At 36.3% G+C, this 16,980-nt stretch overlaps 1 protein-coding gene across 1 annotated transcript; it reads right to left on the bottom strand.

Annotated features, from left to right (window-relative positions):
• Positions 1-728: 728 nt before the first annotated feature.
• LOC143603320 (uncharacterized) lies at positions 729-1,833 on the bottom strand. The gene is made up of 3 exons (XM_077080145.1): positions 1,500-1,833; positions 935-1,053; positions 729-857 (listed from the first exon to the last, which is right to left on the bottom strand). Exons 1-3 carry the CDS (start codon positions 1,831-1,833, stop codon positions 729-731), a joined length of 582 nt encoding a protein of 193 aa, XP_076936260.1.
• Between the last annotated feature and the right edge of the window lie 15,147 nt (positions 1,834-16,980).

Genomic DNA, 16,980 nt, shown 5'->3' with positions numbered 1-16,980 from the left:
GATTGGTTAAGGCTTTAAACGGTTTTGGGAATTGTTTATTGGATTTGGTTAATTAAAAGTCTTAATCATAGTTGTCAATAGCGATAAATAGCGACGGGTCACCTATATGCTACGTAGTGAATAGTGGTATATAGCGACCGCTATTTCGTGTTTAACGATAAAGTAGTAGAATATTTTATAAAAATTTAGAAATACATCAAGTCAACTATTTTGGCAACTACAATCAACAACAAAAACATTCAATCCACCAAAATAGCTACAATACCTACTAGTTAGCAATTTAGCATATTATGATCAAGTAATCAACAAAAAAACCTTCATAGTAAGAACCAAAATAGCTAATAACCAAAATAGCTAATAATGCTAATATGCTATCACTAATCCCTTAAAACTAAATATTCCGGATCGTCCTCATCGTCGTCTCGCCGTCGTCGTCATCATCATCATCGTGATCCACATCATCTTCAAAATCTTTAAAAGCCCCATCATTTTCTTCTTCATCATCAACCACATCAAAATCATAATCGGGTTCATTAACTAAACCTCTTTCTCTAGGCCTTGAGCTCGATGAGGAAGTCTTGGCCCTTTTACTACTTCTTCTTGTCGCGTAAGGCGCCTCATCCGCCCCGATAGCCGTTGCAACATGACCAAATGTCAAATCTTCACCCTCGAACACCGGAGCATTTTCTTCATCCTCGTCTAACTCCTCTAAAGCTTCCATCAACCACTCATGCGGATAGTATCGGGTAAATCGTATCACGCATATCGTACCTTCTTTTTAGAGCCCGATTATACTTAATGTACACAAGATCACTAAGTTTTTGTTGATCAAGTCGACTTCTTTTTTTGGAATGAAGCTACATAAATGAAAATATAATTAGTTAATAAGTTTATTTATATATATATATTTAATATCAAATAAAGAGCTTCTTACATGTTCAAATATGCTCCAATTGCGTTCACACTCTAACGAACTACACGTTAAACTAAGCACCCAGATGATAAATCTTTTTAGTGTCGGTGCCGATGCTCCGTATTGCATCCACCACTCCGCTAATTTAATAATAAAATACTCAAAAATGAGTTAAATTGAACTTTTTATATTTAATATTAATATATATATAGGGGAAGTATAAAATGAAAACTCACTTGAGTTGTGAAAACCCGTGAAAAACATATGTAACATCGTTTTTTTTTTGTTTTTTTTTTTGTTACACACGTAATATATGTTGTAACATTTAATACAAAACATCGAAAACTAAAACAAAAAATGTTTGGCTATTTTTTAATATTTTTTACTAATTTTTATATATGTTTTTAGGAGATAGAAAAAGTTATGTTTTATGTTTACATTTTTTATTAACTTTAATTGTGGACCACAAGATTTAAACTTTAATTAAAAACATGTGGTTGAGAATGAGTTTCTAAAGTTTTCACAACTCAAGTGTGTTTTCATTTTAACCTTACCCTATATATATATATATATATTTAAAGCATACCCGGCGCAAGAGTTGCTCTCATTTTCTTGGAAAATGGAGTTCCAAAAATCCCTTCAGCATGTCGATATAATGGGATCTCAAGGTGAATCTTTGACTTTACTTCTTCAGTCAATGCCAACTTATCAATGCATGAATGTAACCAGCCTAAAATCTCACTATCATCTTCCACATCTGGATTGTTGTAGTACAAACTTGGATTCAAGTAATAACCCGCTAAATGCAATGGTCGATGTAACTGGCAATTCCACCTTTTATCAATTATTTTGAAAATTTCTTTATACTTTTCTTGTTTGTTCTTAAAAGAGGCGGCAATAATCTTCTTTGCCCTGTCCATGGCCTCATAAATATAACCCGTAGGAGGCTTTCTCTCTCCATCAACTAAACGAAGCACTCTAACAATGGATAACCAATTTTCACCGCAAGATTTACATTGTTCCAAAAGCTAGGGAATAAAATAGTATTGGCTATTTGCCTACCTCTCGCCTCCTTTGCAAACTTGCTTTTGATCCACGCCGAAGAAGTGAACATTTCTCTTAACTTCCTTTTGTTTGCTTTGAAACAATTAAGGGTGATAAAAGCAGTGGCAACGCGAGTCTTTGCGGGCCTAACCATGTCTTTTTGCCCCGTGAACTCTCTCATCATGTTCAGTAGCAATGTGCGGTTGTACGTATATATATGTGTGTTTGTGTGTGTTCACCGCAATTGCCCTTTCAAGAGTTCTTTTTAAACGGGGCAATTTAAAGATGTCTTCAAACATCAAGTCAATGCAATGGGCTGCGCAAGAAGTCCAATAGATGTGCTTATATTTCTCTTCCACAAGTTTGCCTAAAAATGAGAAAAAAGTGTTAGGATTTAGGACTTTGGGTGACACAAGAATTTTAAAATAAAAAGTATTTTGTTATAAACTTACCGGCACTAACATTATTACTTGCACTATCCGTTACAATTTGAATAATGTTTTTCGGCCCAATCTTCTTGATAAACCGGTCAAAAAATTTGAACATGTTCTCACCCGTGTGAGAATAGCTAGAGGCATCAACCGACTCAATCAACATACTACCTCGAGGAGTGTTAACTAAAAAGTTGATTAAAGTTTTCACTTCGGCGGGAACTTTGGTACATCTTGCCAAAGTTCTCGCATAAGTTTTTTCGTATGCTCCAACTCTAGCTTCAACATCGTAACATGTCCCTCATGATAGCTAGGGGTTTCATACCCACCGTATTGGCCAATCGCATCAATTGCGGGCCCTAGACTATCAAACTTCAAGGCATTGAAAGGAATAGACGCATCAATCATCCAACGACAAAACCTTTGCACCGCATCAAGCCTAAGCTTCTTTTGGGCATTGTTATATTCTACACTTCCAACTAAGTCCCCTCCCCCCCTTTCTTCCCGGTTGTGGTAGATGGCTTGAATATCGAATATAACGGGCCTTTTGCTTTTTTATTAGAAGCATTAGTCACATTGGTTGATGAAGCGGGCCTCTTTCCCTTTGATTTACTAGGGAGTTCAATTTCATCTTCATCTTCTTCTATATCAACCACTTCATCAAAATGTGGTATTTTACTCATTGCTTTTTTTGCTTGTTTCTTCTTCTTCTTCTCAAACATCTCTTTGAATAAATTTTTCACTTCGGCGGGAACTTTGGTACATCTTGCCACGTCTGAGGAATCCCATGCAAGGTGATGTTTGTGCCTTGTAATCCTATCATTTGAAACAGTATGACAAAAATTGCATCTTACTGAATTTTTTGTTCCATCTACCTTAGTCCCGTAATTCCACCCGGGATCGGTATCTCTCATTCTCTTAAACAATTAGCAGCTGGTTCATTAAACACTTCATTAAATAAACACTCAAATAATTTCCTACTTTTACTTGTTAATTGTTATAATAAGTTAATAAGTAATAACTACTTAACCAACCAAAAAAGTGTACAATAAATACTGATATGATCACCCAAGTGACCCAACCGTGAACCAACCAAACCAACTGTCCAACCCATTAAATAAACCCCTAGAATCAGAAATTATATTAAAGTTCGTCCTTTTTTTAAAGCCTAACTGAAGTTTCGTCCTTTTTTTAAGCCTAACTGAAGTTCATCCTTAGAAGAAAATCAAGTATAGAACAAACCCTCAGAAATTATACTAACCGAAGTTCTACCTTTTTTTCTTGATTCTACTTCAAAAGAAACAAAAAACTTGAAACCTAATTGATGGAGATTTAAGAAGAATAAAACCTGAATTGAGGACCAATTGTGTTAATAAGTGGAGCAAGCAGAAGAATTGAAGACCTGAGTCGCCACCGTCGATGGTGTTTTGAAACAGGAGAGAGAATGTTTGAATAAAAAACCCTAATAAGCCAAAAGACCATTTTATATGGTTTTTTATTAAAAAAATAAAAATAAATAAAAAATTCCGTACACAATCGGTACCATCGCTATATTACCGATATATACTATATAGCGGCCCATAGTCGCACCGCTACGTAGCGCGCTATAGCGGCCGCTATTTCCGCTTTTGATAACTATAGTCTTGATTAGATTTATTGGATGTGTCTCATGCGTATTTATTTGTTATTTATGCTTGCATGAATGTTTTACATGTTGCTTGATTAAATGTCTTTCGATTATAGGTTGCATGTTAGGTTGTTAATTGTATGTTTTCAACTTGTTTATGGTTTATTAAGCTCATTCACCGTAGAAACTAATTTTGGCACATTATTGGAAGTTTATATTCTTACTAGCTTAGATATCGAACGGGTGATAAGCTATCGGGTTGGTCTTTGTTGTTGCCTAGTTTACCTTAATTACATTGTTTATTCGTGTCCTTTAGATTTCTTCTAGACCACCTCATGTACTTAGGTGCATTGAGATAGTAAAACCAATGGGTTTGTTGTTTTTTTAGGGTAATTAATCAAATTGGTGAACCGACTGGTGAACCAATAAGCCGGTGTGTTTATATGACCTCTAGGATTTCCTTTTATGTGACATCTTGAGAGTGATTAGGGATCTATTAGGTCTCCTAAGGTTTCATATCTTTAGATCCCAGTTCCAGTAGCAATTTCCCGTAACCAATTAAAGGCTGAGCCATCACAATTCGGATTCCATGCCTAGGTAACCCTCGCCCATATTTGAATTTATTAAAGTCTTATTCAATAATTTAATTTACTAGTTTAAAATTAGTTTAATTAATTATTAGTTTTAAAATAAAAATAAAAATCCAAAAAATAATCTTTCTCTAAATTAATTAATTAATTATAATTAATTAGCTTTTAGAACTAGTTTCGTTAATTTAATAAGTGTCTTTAGGGTTTGATATTCCCGGTCTTCCCATAGCTATACTACATCCGATATGTTCATTTGTATGTTGCTAGTGGTTTGGTTTAGGGTATTCTAGGTTTTTATTGCTCGTTGTGCTTGGTTGATTAATTGCTATATTTTATACACCACTTGTTGCACATCATTTGCCCTCGCTAGTACTTACATCACACAACTTATAAACCAAAGCATGTAGAGGCTTGCTACGCTACACAACTTATATACGAGAGCACATAGAGTCTTGCCCTTACTAGTATTCACGCCACACAACTTATAAATGAAAGCATGCAGAAGCTTGCCCTCATTGGCGCTTACGTCAAACCACTCATCCACATAAACATATAGAGGCTTAATCCTCACTAATGTTCATGCCACGCATCATCTACGTCCTACGCGAAGTTAGAGGGATTTTTAATCTAAAATTATAAGTTCATACGCATAGGGCTTGTTAAGCCTGGCCTCGAGAAAGCAAAAAAAACTTTTGGGCTGAAGACGAAAATACTTTTGGGCCTTAAGTAAAAGGATTATTTTATTGAGTTTAAAGTTTAAATAGTTTAATTTTTATCTGGGCTTACTTGGTTATAATTTGGGTTGTGTAAAAAATTTTTGCAAGAAAAAAGAATGTTGGTACATGTGTGTCAGTAGTTCATAGTCTAGCATTTGTAATCGAGTCTGTAATGTAATTATGTTTATGATTATGTTTATGTTTTTGTATGTGCGAAGTTGTCAACAAGTTTGCTCAGGCGAACTTGTTTAACAAGCGAAGTTATAGACAACTTCGCCTGAGGCGAAGTTGTCGTGCTTATTTAAACTGTTCACCGTAACAGTTTAGAGAGACTTAAGGTTAGCCGTTTTGAGCGAGTTTCAGGGTGAGATCATTTCACGTGTTTTAGAGTCTGTAATAGTGACCTCGAGTCACGTGTTCGGTTATCAATATAACGTGTTTTTTCGTTGCTCGTGTGTTTGATTTATACATATTCTGCACTCGTATCTACCTACGCAGGGATTCCGCACCTGCGAAGATAGCGACATCCCGTGTACGATCCTTCCAGGAACCTTCAATTGGTATCAGATCCATCGGCTCGATTGTGAGGTTCGGGATTTCACGCGGGTGTAGAAAACGTCTCGTTTGACCTTTTCGCGGGACGTGTTTTTATTGGGATTGTGTTTTACTCGTGTTTGACAGTCATTTGCAAGCCATAACATCGATCGGAAACTGCTAGATTAACGAAATCAGATCTGAACAGTTTCCTTGTTCATCGGGCGAAGTTACCGTTCTTCAGGCGAAGTTGCCGTCACTGGAAGTAGGGTTTCGACGAAGATATAAGGATTAGCGAAGTTAACCACAACTTCGCCTACCTCCTAAGTTCGCCTAAGCGAAGTTATCCTCAACTTCGCTTACCTCCCAAGTTCGCTTACCTCCTAAGTTCGCTCATCCTAAGCGAAGTTATTCTTAACTTCGCCCAGTCAAACGAATTTAAGGCCCAGCGAAGTTACACTTTCCAGCGAAGTTAACTTTCAAGCGAAGTTATTCTTAACTTCGCCTACTGTACTGTTTGGAAGATTTTTTATAATTTTCGGGTTTTCGGGTTTTCGCAAAGATGTCGTCAATTAACATCTCCGATTTAGTCAAGATGGAAGTAGAAGCGGGGTCAGCCACTAAGGCCCCGAGGTTGATGAAAGGAACTGACTTCGTGGCATGGAAGGACAGATTCATCCAATACATTAAATATCAGGATGCAAAAATGTGGGTGTGTATCCAGGATGGATATATCCCTCCAACTATGCAATACGAAGGTCGTGATGTGGTTAAGAAGTATAGCAAAATGGAGGACGAAGAAAAGAGAATGTATGAGGCCGAGAGCAAGGCCCATGCTGCTATAACAATGGCACTTCCTCAAGAGGTTCTCCATACGTTCCGAAAGTACACTTCTGCGAGAGAGCTTTGGGATGCTCTTGAAAATAGATTCGAGGGGAACGTGGGTATCCGTGCATCAAAGATCAAACTTTTAAAGACCAGTTCTCCGTTTTAAAACATTTGAAGAACGAATCACTGGATGATATTATCACCAAATACTATCATCTAATGATAGAGCTTAACAATTATTCGATTGCTTACCGAGAAGAAGAGATCGTTGAAAAGCTTCTCGATGCTTTCCCACCGAAGTGGGAAATGTACACCGTTCTTATGAGGGAAGACAGAGACTTTCCTAATTATGATTTGGAAACGGCAGTAAACAAGCTCAGAACTTATGAGCTTAATATGGTTCGAAAAGAAACACCAACAGATCAGATACAAGACCCTGGTATGTATGGTGCAAAAGTTAACTCAGGCTCAAGTTCGAGGCCTGAATCAGCTGCTTATTACTCAAAAGGGGAGTCAGGTTCTGACTCTTCTCATGAAGGAAACGTTTCTGTAAACTTGAACGGTGATGTCTGTTTCGTTGCTGGAGGATCAAGTACTTCAAAGCCTCAAGCATCCACAAGTGGTTTCTCTGCAAATGCCTCAAGCAATAATTATTCCAAGATGCCTATGAGTGTAAAATCTGCTGAAGAGCAGTTTGCAGTCTATGCATCATTTATTGCTTCCTACGAAAACTACATCCAGGGGAAGATTGTGGACCCTGCTGTTCTGGATGAGGATTATGACCAGATCGATGCTGATGATCTGGGGGAGATGGATTTGCAATGGCAAATGGCAATGATTGTGAGGCGAGTAAAACGGTTTATGAAGAAAACTGGGAGAAAGTTTGTTGGTGGTAGGCCTGGATTCGACAAATCTAAGGTAAGGTGCTATAATTGTCAGCAATACGGGCACTTTGCCAAAGAATGCAGAAATGAAAGAGTTGAACGTGGACAAGGTCGGCCTACACAACACTCTGGAGTTAATAGAGAGATTAATGCCATGTTGACCAGAGAGGCAGGTGAATACAACTGGAACCTGCATTCAAATGAATCTGGTGAGCAGGCGAACATGGCTGAGGCTGAGGTTGAAGAATGTGAGAAGGTTGATGGAAATGAGAAAGCTACTGAAGAAGAAACCGCTTTCATGGCAGATGACAAGGATAATCGCTCCGAGGTAAGTACTAAGAATATTTGTACTAGTTGTGAGAATTTGTCTGAGCAACTTACAACGATAACTGATCAGTACGTCCGTTTAGATGCTGATTTTAAAACAATTAAAGAAGATCACCATTTTACGAAAGCAAGAGAAAACAGTTATAAAATCAAAATAAAAGCATGTGAAAAAGACATTCAAAGCTTAAAAACAAAACTTGCTGAGAAAATCGAAATAATTGATCTTAGTTATGTAGTTTTAGAGGAAAAGACTAAATTGATTGCTGATCGGGAAAAACAGATTGCTGACCACCAGGTGAAAGTGGTGGAACTGAATCGCAAACTTGAGCAGTTCAGGAATTCCTCGGCAATTCTTGATCACCTCGTTAGTGATCAAGGTACCTCTGCGAAGAGGGGAGGAATTGGTTATCATGAGGTTCCACCACCTTTTAACCACAACTATACTTATAATCCGAGTGTTCAAAAATCTGTTGATTTCGAAGTTCCTCAGACAACTCCAATCAAGATTACAAGTGTAGAACTAAGTGTTAGCTGTGGCGAAACGAGTTCGCCTGTTTCTAGTATTTCTGTTTCGAGTCCAGTCTCATCGGATTCGGATAAGTTGTCCGAATCAGGTAAGACGAAAGAGAAGGTAGTGTTACCCACCGGTGGAGATAAAAATAAATCTTCTAAAAAGAGTACTCCACTCAACCCGTATGTCCCACCCTATGTGAGACGAACGGCTGGTAACACAGCCTCTACATCCAAACCAACATTTGAAAAGAAAATGGAGAGTAGGTGTTGCTTTAGATGTAATAAATTAGGACATCTCGTTGCAGATTGCCCTCTGACGCCGAGATACAGAGGTGTGAGGCCAAATAAAACTGAGAATAAGCATCAGTTTGATACTGCTAAAAATGAAAACTTTTCAAAATGCCAAAATGTAACAAATTCAAGTTTTCATAAAAACAAACCTCAGCTTTTCAACCAAACCACAAGATATAACACTTTCAATTCACATAGGTTTGGAAGGCATTACACTCCATCTGCAAGGAGATTTCCTAACAGGACTTACAAGAATTATCCTGATGCTAACTTGAGAAAGCCAGGGTACGGGACGTATCGATCCAAGACCAATTGGTCTTGGGTCCCAAGATTCTAATTCTTTGTTTTATTGTGCAGGAACAGTTGAACAGGGCTTCCAATAATCTTTGGGTTGTGGACAGCGACTGTTCCCGGCACGTGACTGGTAACAAGAATTTGTTACAAGATTTAAAACCTGTTCAAGAAGCGAGAGTCAGTTTTGCCAGAGAGAGTGGAGGCAAAATAACAGGAATGGGTATGGTAACTAACGAGAAGATGACGTTAGAAAATGTGAACTTTATTGAGCTGAACGGGATGATCAATCCCGAGTAACCATGCTTTTGTGTTTATCAAAAAAAAAAAAAAAAAAATCACTATTGCTTAAAATTAGTCGGTTACCTCAGTTTGATGGACATATCCACGGATATGTTTTGGTCCTCGTTTCTACTTAGAAAATGAGGGTTGCCATTAACCAGATGACTGACAGTGACCGGGGCAGTTATGATGTGTTTTCTTTCTGTTGCTGAAAATTAGTCGGTCATACATAGTTAGAAGGACACATACTTGTATGTGGTCGGTCCAGTTGATCCATTGGATCTTCAGGATTGCCGTTTACCTGAAGACTTTGACTTGATCGGGGTGACTGAAGTCAAAATTTTTTTGGGAAATGAAATTACTTTTCAAGTCTATTACTTCGTATGGAGTAAATGTGCTATGTTTAACAGAAAGTTGATCCAACCTTGGAAAATGATATATATACTGATTGTGTGTGCTTAACTAGTGAAGTTATTAGGCTTAAAAGACTTTAGGACAGTCATTGTATGTCATGGTAATTTTTATGGTGCGTAAAAGTGTATGTGATATTAACTTAAATTACTCGATTTTACGTGGAAACTCCTTAAGAGTTTTGAATGTCTTCATGCATTTCTTTCCGAATGATAGGCAGAAAAGCGACTACCCGGTCATACACGAGTCCGTATGTGTTCTGATTCCCGTGAAGAAAGCATTTCAAGACACTGCAGTGATCCAGATTCGGGACTTGCAGTGGTTTAGTACTCCGAAGTCTATAAGTATGTGTGATTTAAAAAAAAAAATATCAATTTTAAGTACTTATGAGTTATTGTAACAATCAAGACTTCTCAATTCTGAAGTAAGAAGAGAACGGGAAGCAGACAACGAGTATCTACAAGTTAATCAGACACTATGGGTCGAAGTCAATTCGGGATGACTTGGGTATAGCCAAATACGCTTTGAGAATAGATAGAAGGCTTCATTATCTCTGAGTTGTTGCCCACTTAAATTTTGAGCTGAATTGAACCTTAATCCGTATCACAGAAACGATGAAAACCATTTAAGTTATTTACATGCTTACAACCTGTTTCTCTATGTCATAATACGGCTAAACACGGATCTATATGACAGTCACGTAGTGAGTGTGATTCCTGTTTGGATCTTTTCTAAAAACATAGTAGTCCCTGACTAGACTGAAATTTGATCCCTTATTTGTTAAATTTTTATAAGTTTTTCCTATTTTTGTAATTGTATTATTTTTTAACTGGTTACTAAGAATTGATCATGTCGGGAAAGTTATGGATGCCTTGAAGGTGTTCTTGGCATCTCAGGGGGAGATAAGCTGTAGAGGAGATGAGTTGAGGATCAAGCGTAGAGAAGACCGAGACGATGATCCCAATGCACCGGAAGGTGCAGGTGGTGAGCTGCCAAGAACCTCACAAGCTCTTGGGGCTTCCACAGCTGAGGGGGAGTTTACCGATGAAGCTCATGCCCAAGGACGTGCTCAAAGATCTAAAATGGTGGTTCGTGGACTGTGAGACAGCGGAGGCGGTAATGGAAGATGTGGATGAACAAGAAGTGCTTAGGGTTTACGACCCGATGCATCTTGTTAATCTATCGCAGGCTGATCTGAAGATGCTCAACGAGAAGAAGATCTACTACATTCCTGCTTGGAAGGATCAAGCTAGGAAATATCAAGGGGTGGTGTCGGTGTGTGTTAGAGAGGGAGCGCACGCGTAGAGATGCAAGATTACAAGACTCAAGATTTGAAGATCAAGATATGAAGCTACTGCCAAGGGGGGGTCTGTTGGTACATGTGTGTCAGTAGTTCATAGTCTAGCATTTGTAATCGAGTCTGTAATGTAATTATGTTTATGATTATGTTTATGTTTTTGTATGTGCGAAGTTGTCAACAAGTTCGCTCAGGCGAACTTGTTGAACAAGCGAAGTTATAGACAACTTCGCCTGAGGCGAAGTTGTCGTGCTTATTTAAACTGTTCACCGTAACAGTTTAGAGAGACTTAGGGTTAGCCGTTTTGAGCGAGTTTCAGGGTGAGATCATTTCACGTGTTTTAGAGTCTGTAATAGTGACCTCGAGTCACGTGTTCGGTTATCAATATAACGTGTTTGTTCATTGCTCGTGTGTTTGATTTATACATATTCTGCACTCGTATCTACCTACGCAGGGATTCCGCACCTGCGAAGATAGCGACATCCCGTGTACGATCCTTCCAGGAACCTTCAAAGAATTAAAGATATCTCAAGTGAGGCTAGAACCCACGACCTCTTGATTGTAAGTAATACTAATTTGCCACTAGACCAAGCTAGTGGTTATATAATTATGTTTAAATACTAAATATACATATTGTTTTTAATAAAAATACATATAATTTTTTTCCAAAAAAAAAAATCGGGCTTAGCGGGGTGTCGAACCTGTGGCCGTCGACCACCCTACCACCCCAAGGGTCGGCCTTGGGGCTTGTAGATCACACCCGCTTTTTCTTCACATTCTAGTATGTATAAGAGATACGTATACTTATATACTTCATCTCATATATATATATAGGATTTGGTTCATTTCAGAAGTATTTCTTAGTGCGGAAGAGATTATGACCAATCACATGATTTATTTTTTAATTTCTTATTATTTAAATAAAAGGGTATGTTAGTAAAATATAAAATGTTTTATTTTGTAACTCATACTCATTAATGGTTTAATTAATGTTAAGTTACTAACAAATGATAAGTTATTATTATTATTATTAAAATTATTATTTATTTCATCTAAAATTTGAACAATTAAAATCCATTTGATCTAAAATCATTTTATTCTAACACATGGCTAATTAATTTTTTTATTTGATATCTAATGTGAAGTGTTTTTTATTTTTTGTTTGATTTTAATCAACTAATGTAGTGTACACTTATCTCATGCAATGTAGATAAAGTTACGTAATTTAGTGTATGCAGACTTTCAAATTTTGTATAGTCATAACTAATGTAGTGTAGACATATGATATATAGTCTTGGAAAAACTAATGTAATGTAGGCTTAATTTCAAATTTTGTGTAGTCATAACTAATGTTGTATAGATATATAAAATGTATTGTAGGCAAAACTAATATAGGGTAGGCACACTTTCAAGTGTTATATCGTCATAACTAATGTGGTGTAGACATATCATATGTAGTGCAGACAAAACTGATGTAACGTAGGCTCACTTTAAAATATAGTGTAGGTAAAACTAATATTGTGTAGGCACACTTTCAAGTGTCGTATAGTCATAACTAATGTAGTGTAGATATATCTAGCGTTGTGTAGGCAAAACTAATGTAGTGTAGTGTGGGCACACTTTCAAATGTTATGTAGTCATAACTAATGTATTTTGGACATATTTAATGTAGTGTAGGGACACTTTCAAATGCAATGTAGGTAAAAACTAATGTCGTGTAGTCACTTGAGACAAGTTGGTACGTTTTTGTGTATTATGTATATGTATTAAACTAGTATTAATCATCTTATGAGCATTGATTATGCTAGAAAAAATAACCGCCGAATACATTAATGTCTGGTTTAATTAGATCAACACCACAAAAGACATTATGTCCTTTTCAATTAAAAATATGTCATAAATATGTGTCTTTATTTATGATAATGCCATTTCTATTGTTGACCATTGATTAAACACGATCAATGGTCTAGATTCATTACTCGCACTTCTCGCATGATCCATCCCCTATATATATATATATATATATATATATAGGGGTAGGTTAACGTACAATAATTGGTTATCGTACATTAGGTACTCAAGCTTTTTGAACGTCGATTTCAATTTCACACTATGGCATAATTGTAAATACCTAAATTTAATTCTATGATCTAATTCATCAACTGATTCATAGATCGTCCCACCCAATTCACCTTCAGACTAACCCTAATCCCCAAACCCACTTCAATTTCGTACACCCTTTATTCAATGCCATTATGCCAACCCACCTTCTGCTGCTCTTCTTCTTCTTCCTCTTCTCCGCCGCCACTAGAAACCCATCTCCGGCCGAATCAATTAAATATGAATTTGAACGTTTAAGACAAAACGTTTAAAACAAAATCAATTAAACGTTTAACATAAATCAATTAAAACGTGCAAACCCAAAATTAGTTAAAACGTTTAAAACAAAATCAATTACCTTCAAAAACGTTCTGACCAAAACGTATTAACAAAATGTATTAGAAGAAATCAAATTAGAGTGTTGAAGAATTTTATCAGACATTATTTTGAACCAGAACGTATTAACAGAACGTTTTATCAAAACGTATAAGAAAAAATCAATTTTATTTTCAAACCAGAACGTATTAACAGAACGTTTTATCAAAACGTATAAGTAGAAATCAATTGATTGAAGCTTCAAATTGATGATTAATTAAATCGATTTCAAAGATTAACCGATCAATTGGCTTCAATTTCAATTCAACTAAACAAACTTGTGACGAGTTTTTCGTTTTTCCGATGAGTTCGTTGTCGACGGCGATGATGGTGACGAAGAGTGTTGATGGTGAAGGTGTGCTGATGTCGGCGACGGGTGGTGGAGACGGATTGAGGGAGATGGATGAGCAGATGAGTGTAATTGTGATTTTGGGTTTTGAAAGATCTAACGGTTTGGAAGTGTCGCGTACGTAATGTACGATAAAGGATTATTGTATTTTATCCTTTATCTATATCTATATATATATATATATTGTAACATCTCGGATTTTTCAAACCCATATTCATTTATGTTTAACCCGACCCTGGAACATTTTTAGATCTTTGTTACTAATCAAAATCACATATTTATAAGTATTGAAGTTTCTCATGTTCATTTCATACCCTTTATACTTCGTAGAATGTTCATTTCTTGTTTTATGCATAAAAGATTCAATATTTATCCAATTCTCAAACTACAAGGAACTAATTTGCCATAATTGGAACTTGTTCCCCCTGGAGACCTGGGCGCCATGCGGCACTATGAGATGTCTGATCAGATTATAACTTTGTTACACCTTCCTAACTCGTTTTTAGTTTGTAAATCGCTTATTTTTGGCATAAATTGAGTAAATTAAGGTCCAAGAAAAAGAATATAACTAAAATACATGCACATATACTTAACCCCTTGATAAAGCATGAAATCTTCTGATTAGTTCATTGATTTCATCAATAATTTCATATTCGGTTGCTTAAACGAGCATATTAACCATAATTGGTTCGTTTCAGTAATTTCTATATAAACATATCATTCTAATCAGCCACAAAATTTACTCTAACCCTATTAGAGCATCTCCAGCCGTCACCCTCCCCTGCTCATCATCAAACTCTTCGGTTTCTGCATTATTGTTGAAGATACAAGCTTACACGTTTGACTTTGCTTACAATTGAACCTTTGACTCTTCGTTGTGGTTGATTCTTTCACTTTCTGGGTAAGTTGTAAACTGAGTAATCATTCATACATATTCTCTGTTCAATAACCTTCAATGGATTTCTAAGATTGAAGGGTATTGACTGGTCAATTTCATTAAAACCCGTTGAAGGGCAAAACAGGCAACAAGTTTAACTTTACGTTTTCTCATATTTCTGGTCGGATTCAACGTTCGGTCCAGAAGAATTTTGTTATTGTAACAAAATTTTAAGGCTACTTACCAAAACCCTACTTTCGACTCGCTGTTCGGATTCTGGTCAGTACCGACTCGTTTAAATCTTAAACTTGACATAACCGGAGTTCTAAACATCCATTTGGAACGATTCCAGCGGAAACGAGTTCGTTTTTACTCATATTTTCATATTGTAGCGTTTCAGTTTCAGTTGATTTATTTCGTACGACGCGCTAGTGGACGATTCGCTTAATCATTAACTTGTTTACTCATATTTGTATTCACTTGCCTTTATTTTAAGGTGAGTTTTATCATTCCCTTATTTTACTAAGTTTTCTAAATGTTTAGGGGACATATGTGTATTATTCATGTTTCTTATGTGTGTGTGTGTGTGTGTATCAAAGATAGCAAACGTGCAATTGTGTGTGATTAATCGAATATACTTGTTACATGCTTATTTGTGCTAATATTCATCCATTCGTATATTTCGGAGGGGTCCAACATGTTCCCTTGTATAGGGTGCTCATATTATTGACCAACGCCCAATTCGCCTGGCAACGGTCTAGCTACTTGCTTATGGTTTGATTTATTTACCGCAATTTACTACGTTTTGCTTATTTATCATATTATATCATATCATTGCAAAACTGGTGATAATCTCACTCAACTTTATGTTGACAAACTCTATTGTATTTTCTACGCATATGCAGGTTATTGTATGACGTGAAGATTGAAGTTTTGGAGACCTAGACAACACCTTAGGATTTAATGAAGACAATCATTATTTGAATTTATGTTGGATTATATTTACTTATTTAAATTGTTTTGCCATACTTGGATATTGTGTACATTTTTTGAAATAAAATAATTAACTTATAGATATTGTCATTTTTATATTATGATAGTATCTTTGAGCTGTGAATAATCACGCTCACGCCCCGGCATTTCTCCCTTAGGTTAGGGTGTGACATATATACACACTTTACTTTGTATACGTGTGCACAAATAGTTAAATACAAACATACACACTTCTTACAAACACTTGCACATGAATAAATATAAGCATACACACTATGAACGTGCACACCATAACACGCCCACTTATTCTTATACACATTTACATTTATAAACAATATAATTATTTATAACATTCTAACATCACGCTTTATTTAAACAACTTAATTAAACCGACTTGACACACAGTATGCACACAGCCCCGAAATTGTAAAGAGAAAGAGGCTAGAACTCACCTGGATCCGCAAGCGTTCTGAATATAAATAGTAATTCCCTTTCTCAACTAGAACACTGCTAGCTGTTAAACACATAAGTATTAATTAACCGAGCTCAGTTAATTGACTTAACTAACTAGATAACTTAGCTAAATCTAGTCAACAAGGTTGACTAAGTTAACGGATCATGTTAGTTAGATCAGTTTAAGTTTCTAACTTTATTCCTCATAGGTTATCCAATTCTTGTCCTTTTATCTATTTTTATTTACTAATTATTCTTTTATTAACGGGGTTAACCATGTCTTTTAACATATAAATTTAGCGGATTTAGCTACAAGACTTAACGGAATTGACGAACGAGACTAACAGGTAGGGATGAAGAGCATTTTGTCCCAAATACCCATACTCGTGCCCGTACACGTACATGTACCCGTACCGATTTAGCCTATCGGGTATAGGTATTGGTACTCATTTTTGTTGAATTTTGGTACATGTACAATCGGGTACAGGTGCGGGTACGTTTGATATTTTGTACCTGTTTGGAATATATAATGGTTAATTGAGATTCTTCATATTTAATATACAAAATAAATTCTCTAATCATGTTATTATTGAACAAGTACCAAACGTTTCTTCAATATTAAATAATATAACACCCAAGACTCGAACCAACAAACAAATCACTTAAAGTCGGCGACCGAATTTGGGTTCTTCAGTATATCTTAACATTAAATCAGCGACCAATTTGGTACTTGTACTAATTTGGTACCCGTCACGTACCTGTGCAAGTACCGATACCCAGACTAATTCAGGTTGTTTGTTACTCGTACTAGCACCGATTTCAAGGTCACCGAAGATTTGGAAATAAAAAAGCAA

Source organism: Bidens hawaiensis, unplaced genomic scaffold (genome assembly GCF_021521415.1).
Source record: "Bidens hawaiensis isolate Kalapana, Puna unplaced genomic scaffold, B.hawaiensis_p1.1 tig00061244_1, whole genome shotgun sequence".
NCBI classification, from domain to species: Eukaryota; Viridiplantae; Streptophyta; class Magnoliopsida; order Asterales; family Asteraceae; genus Bidens; species Bidens hawaiensis.
The sequence above is the reverse complement of the archived record's forward strand: the minus strand, read 5'-3'. Positions and strand labels throughout refer to the sequence as shown.

What these genes read in the sequence shown, in the direction of transcription:
- LOC143603320 (XM_077080145.1), bottom strand. Translation starts at nt 1,833, where the DNA reads ATGGACAGGGCAAAGAAGATTATTGCCGCCTCTTTTAAGAACAAACAA. An exon ending in GAGAGCAACTCTTGCGCCGG is followed by an intron (nt 1,054 to 1,499) that starts GTATGCTTTAAA and finishes TTATTAAATTAG; the next exon opens with CGGAGTGGTGGATGCAATAC. An exon ending in ATTGGAGCATATTTGAACAT is followed by an intron (nt 858 to 934) that starts GTAAGAAGCTCT and finishes TCATTTATGTAG; the next exon opens with CTTCATTCCAAAAAAAGAAG.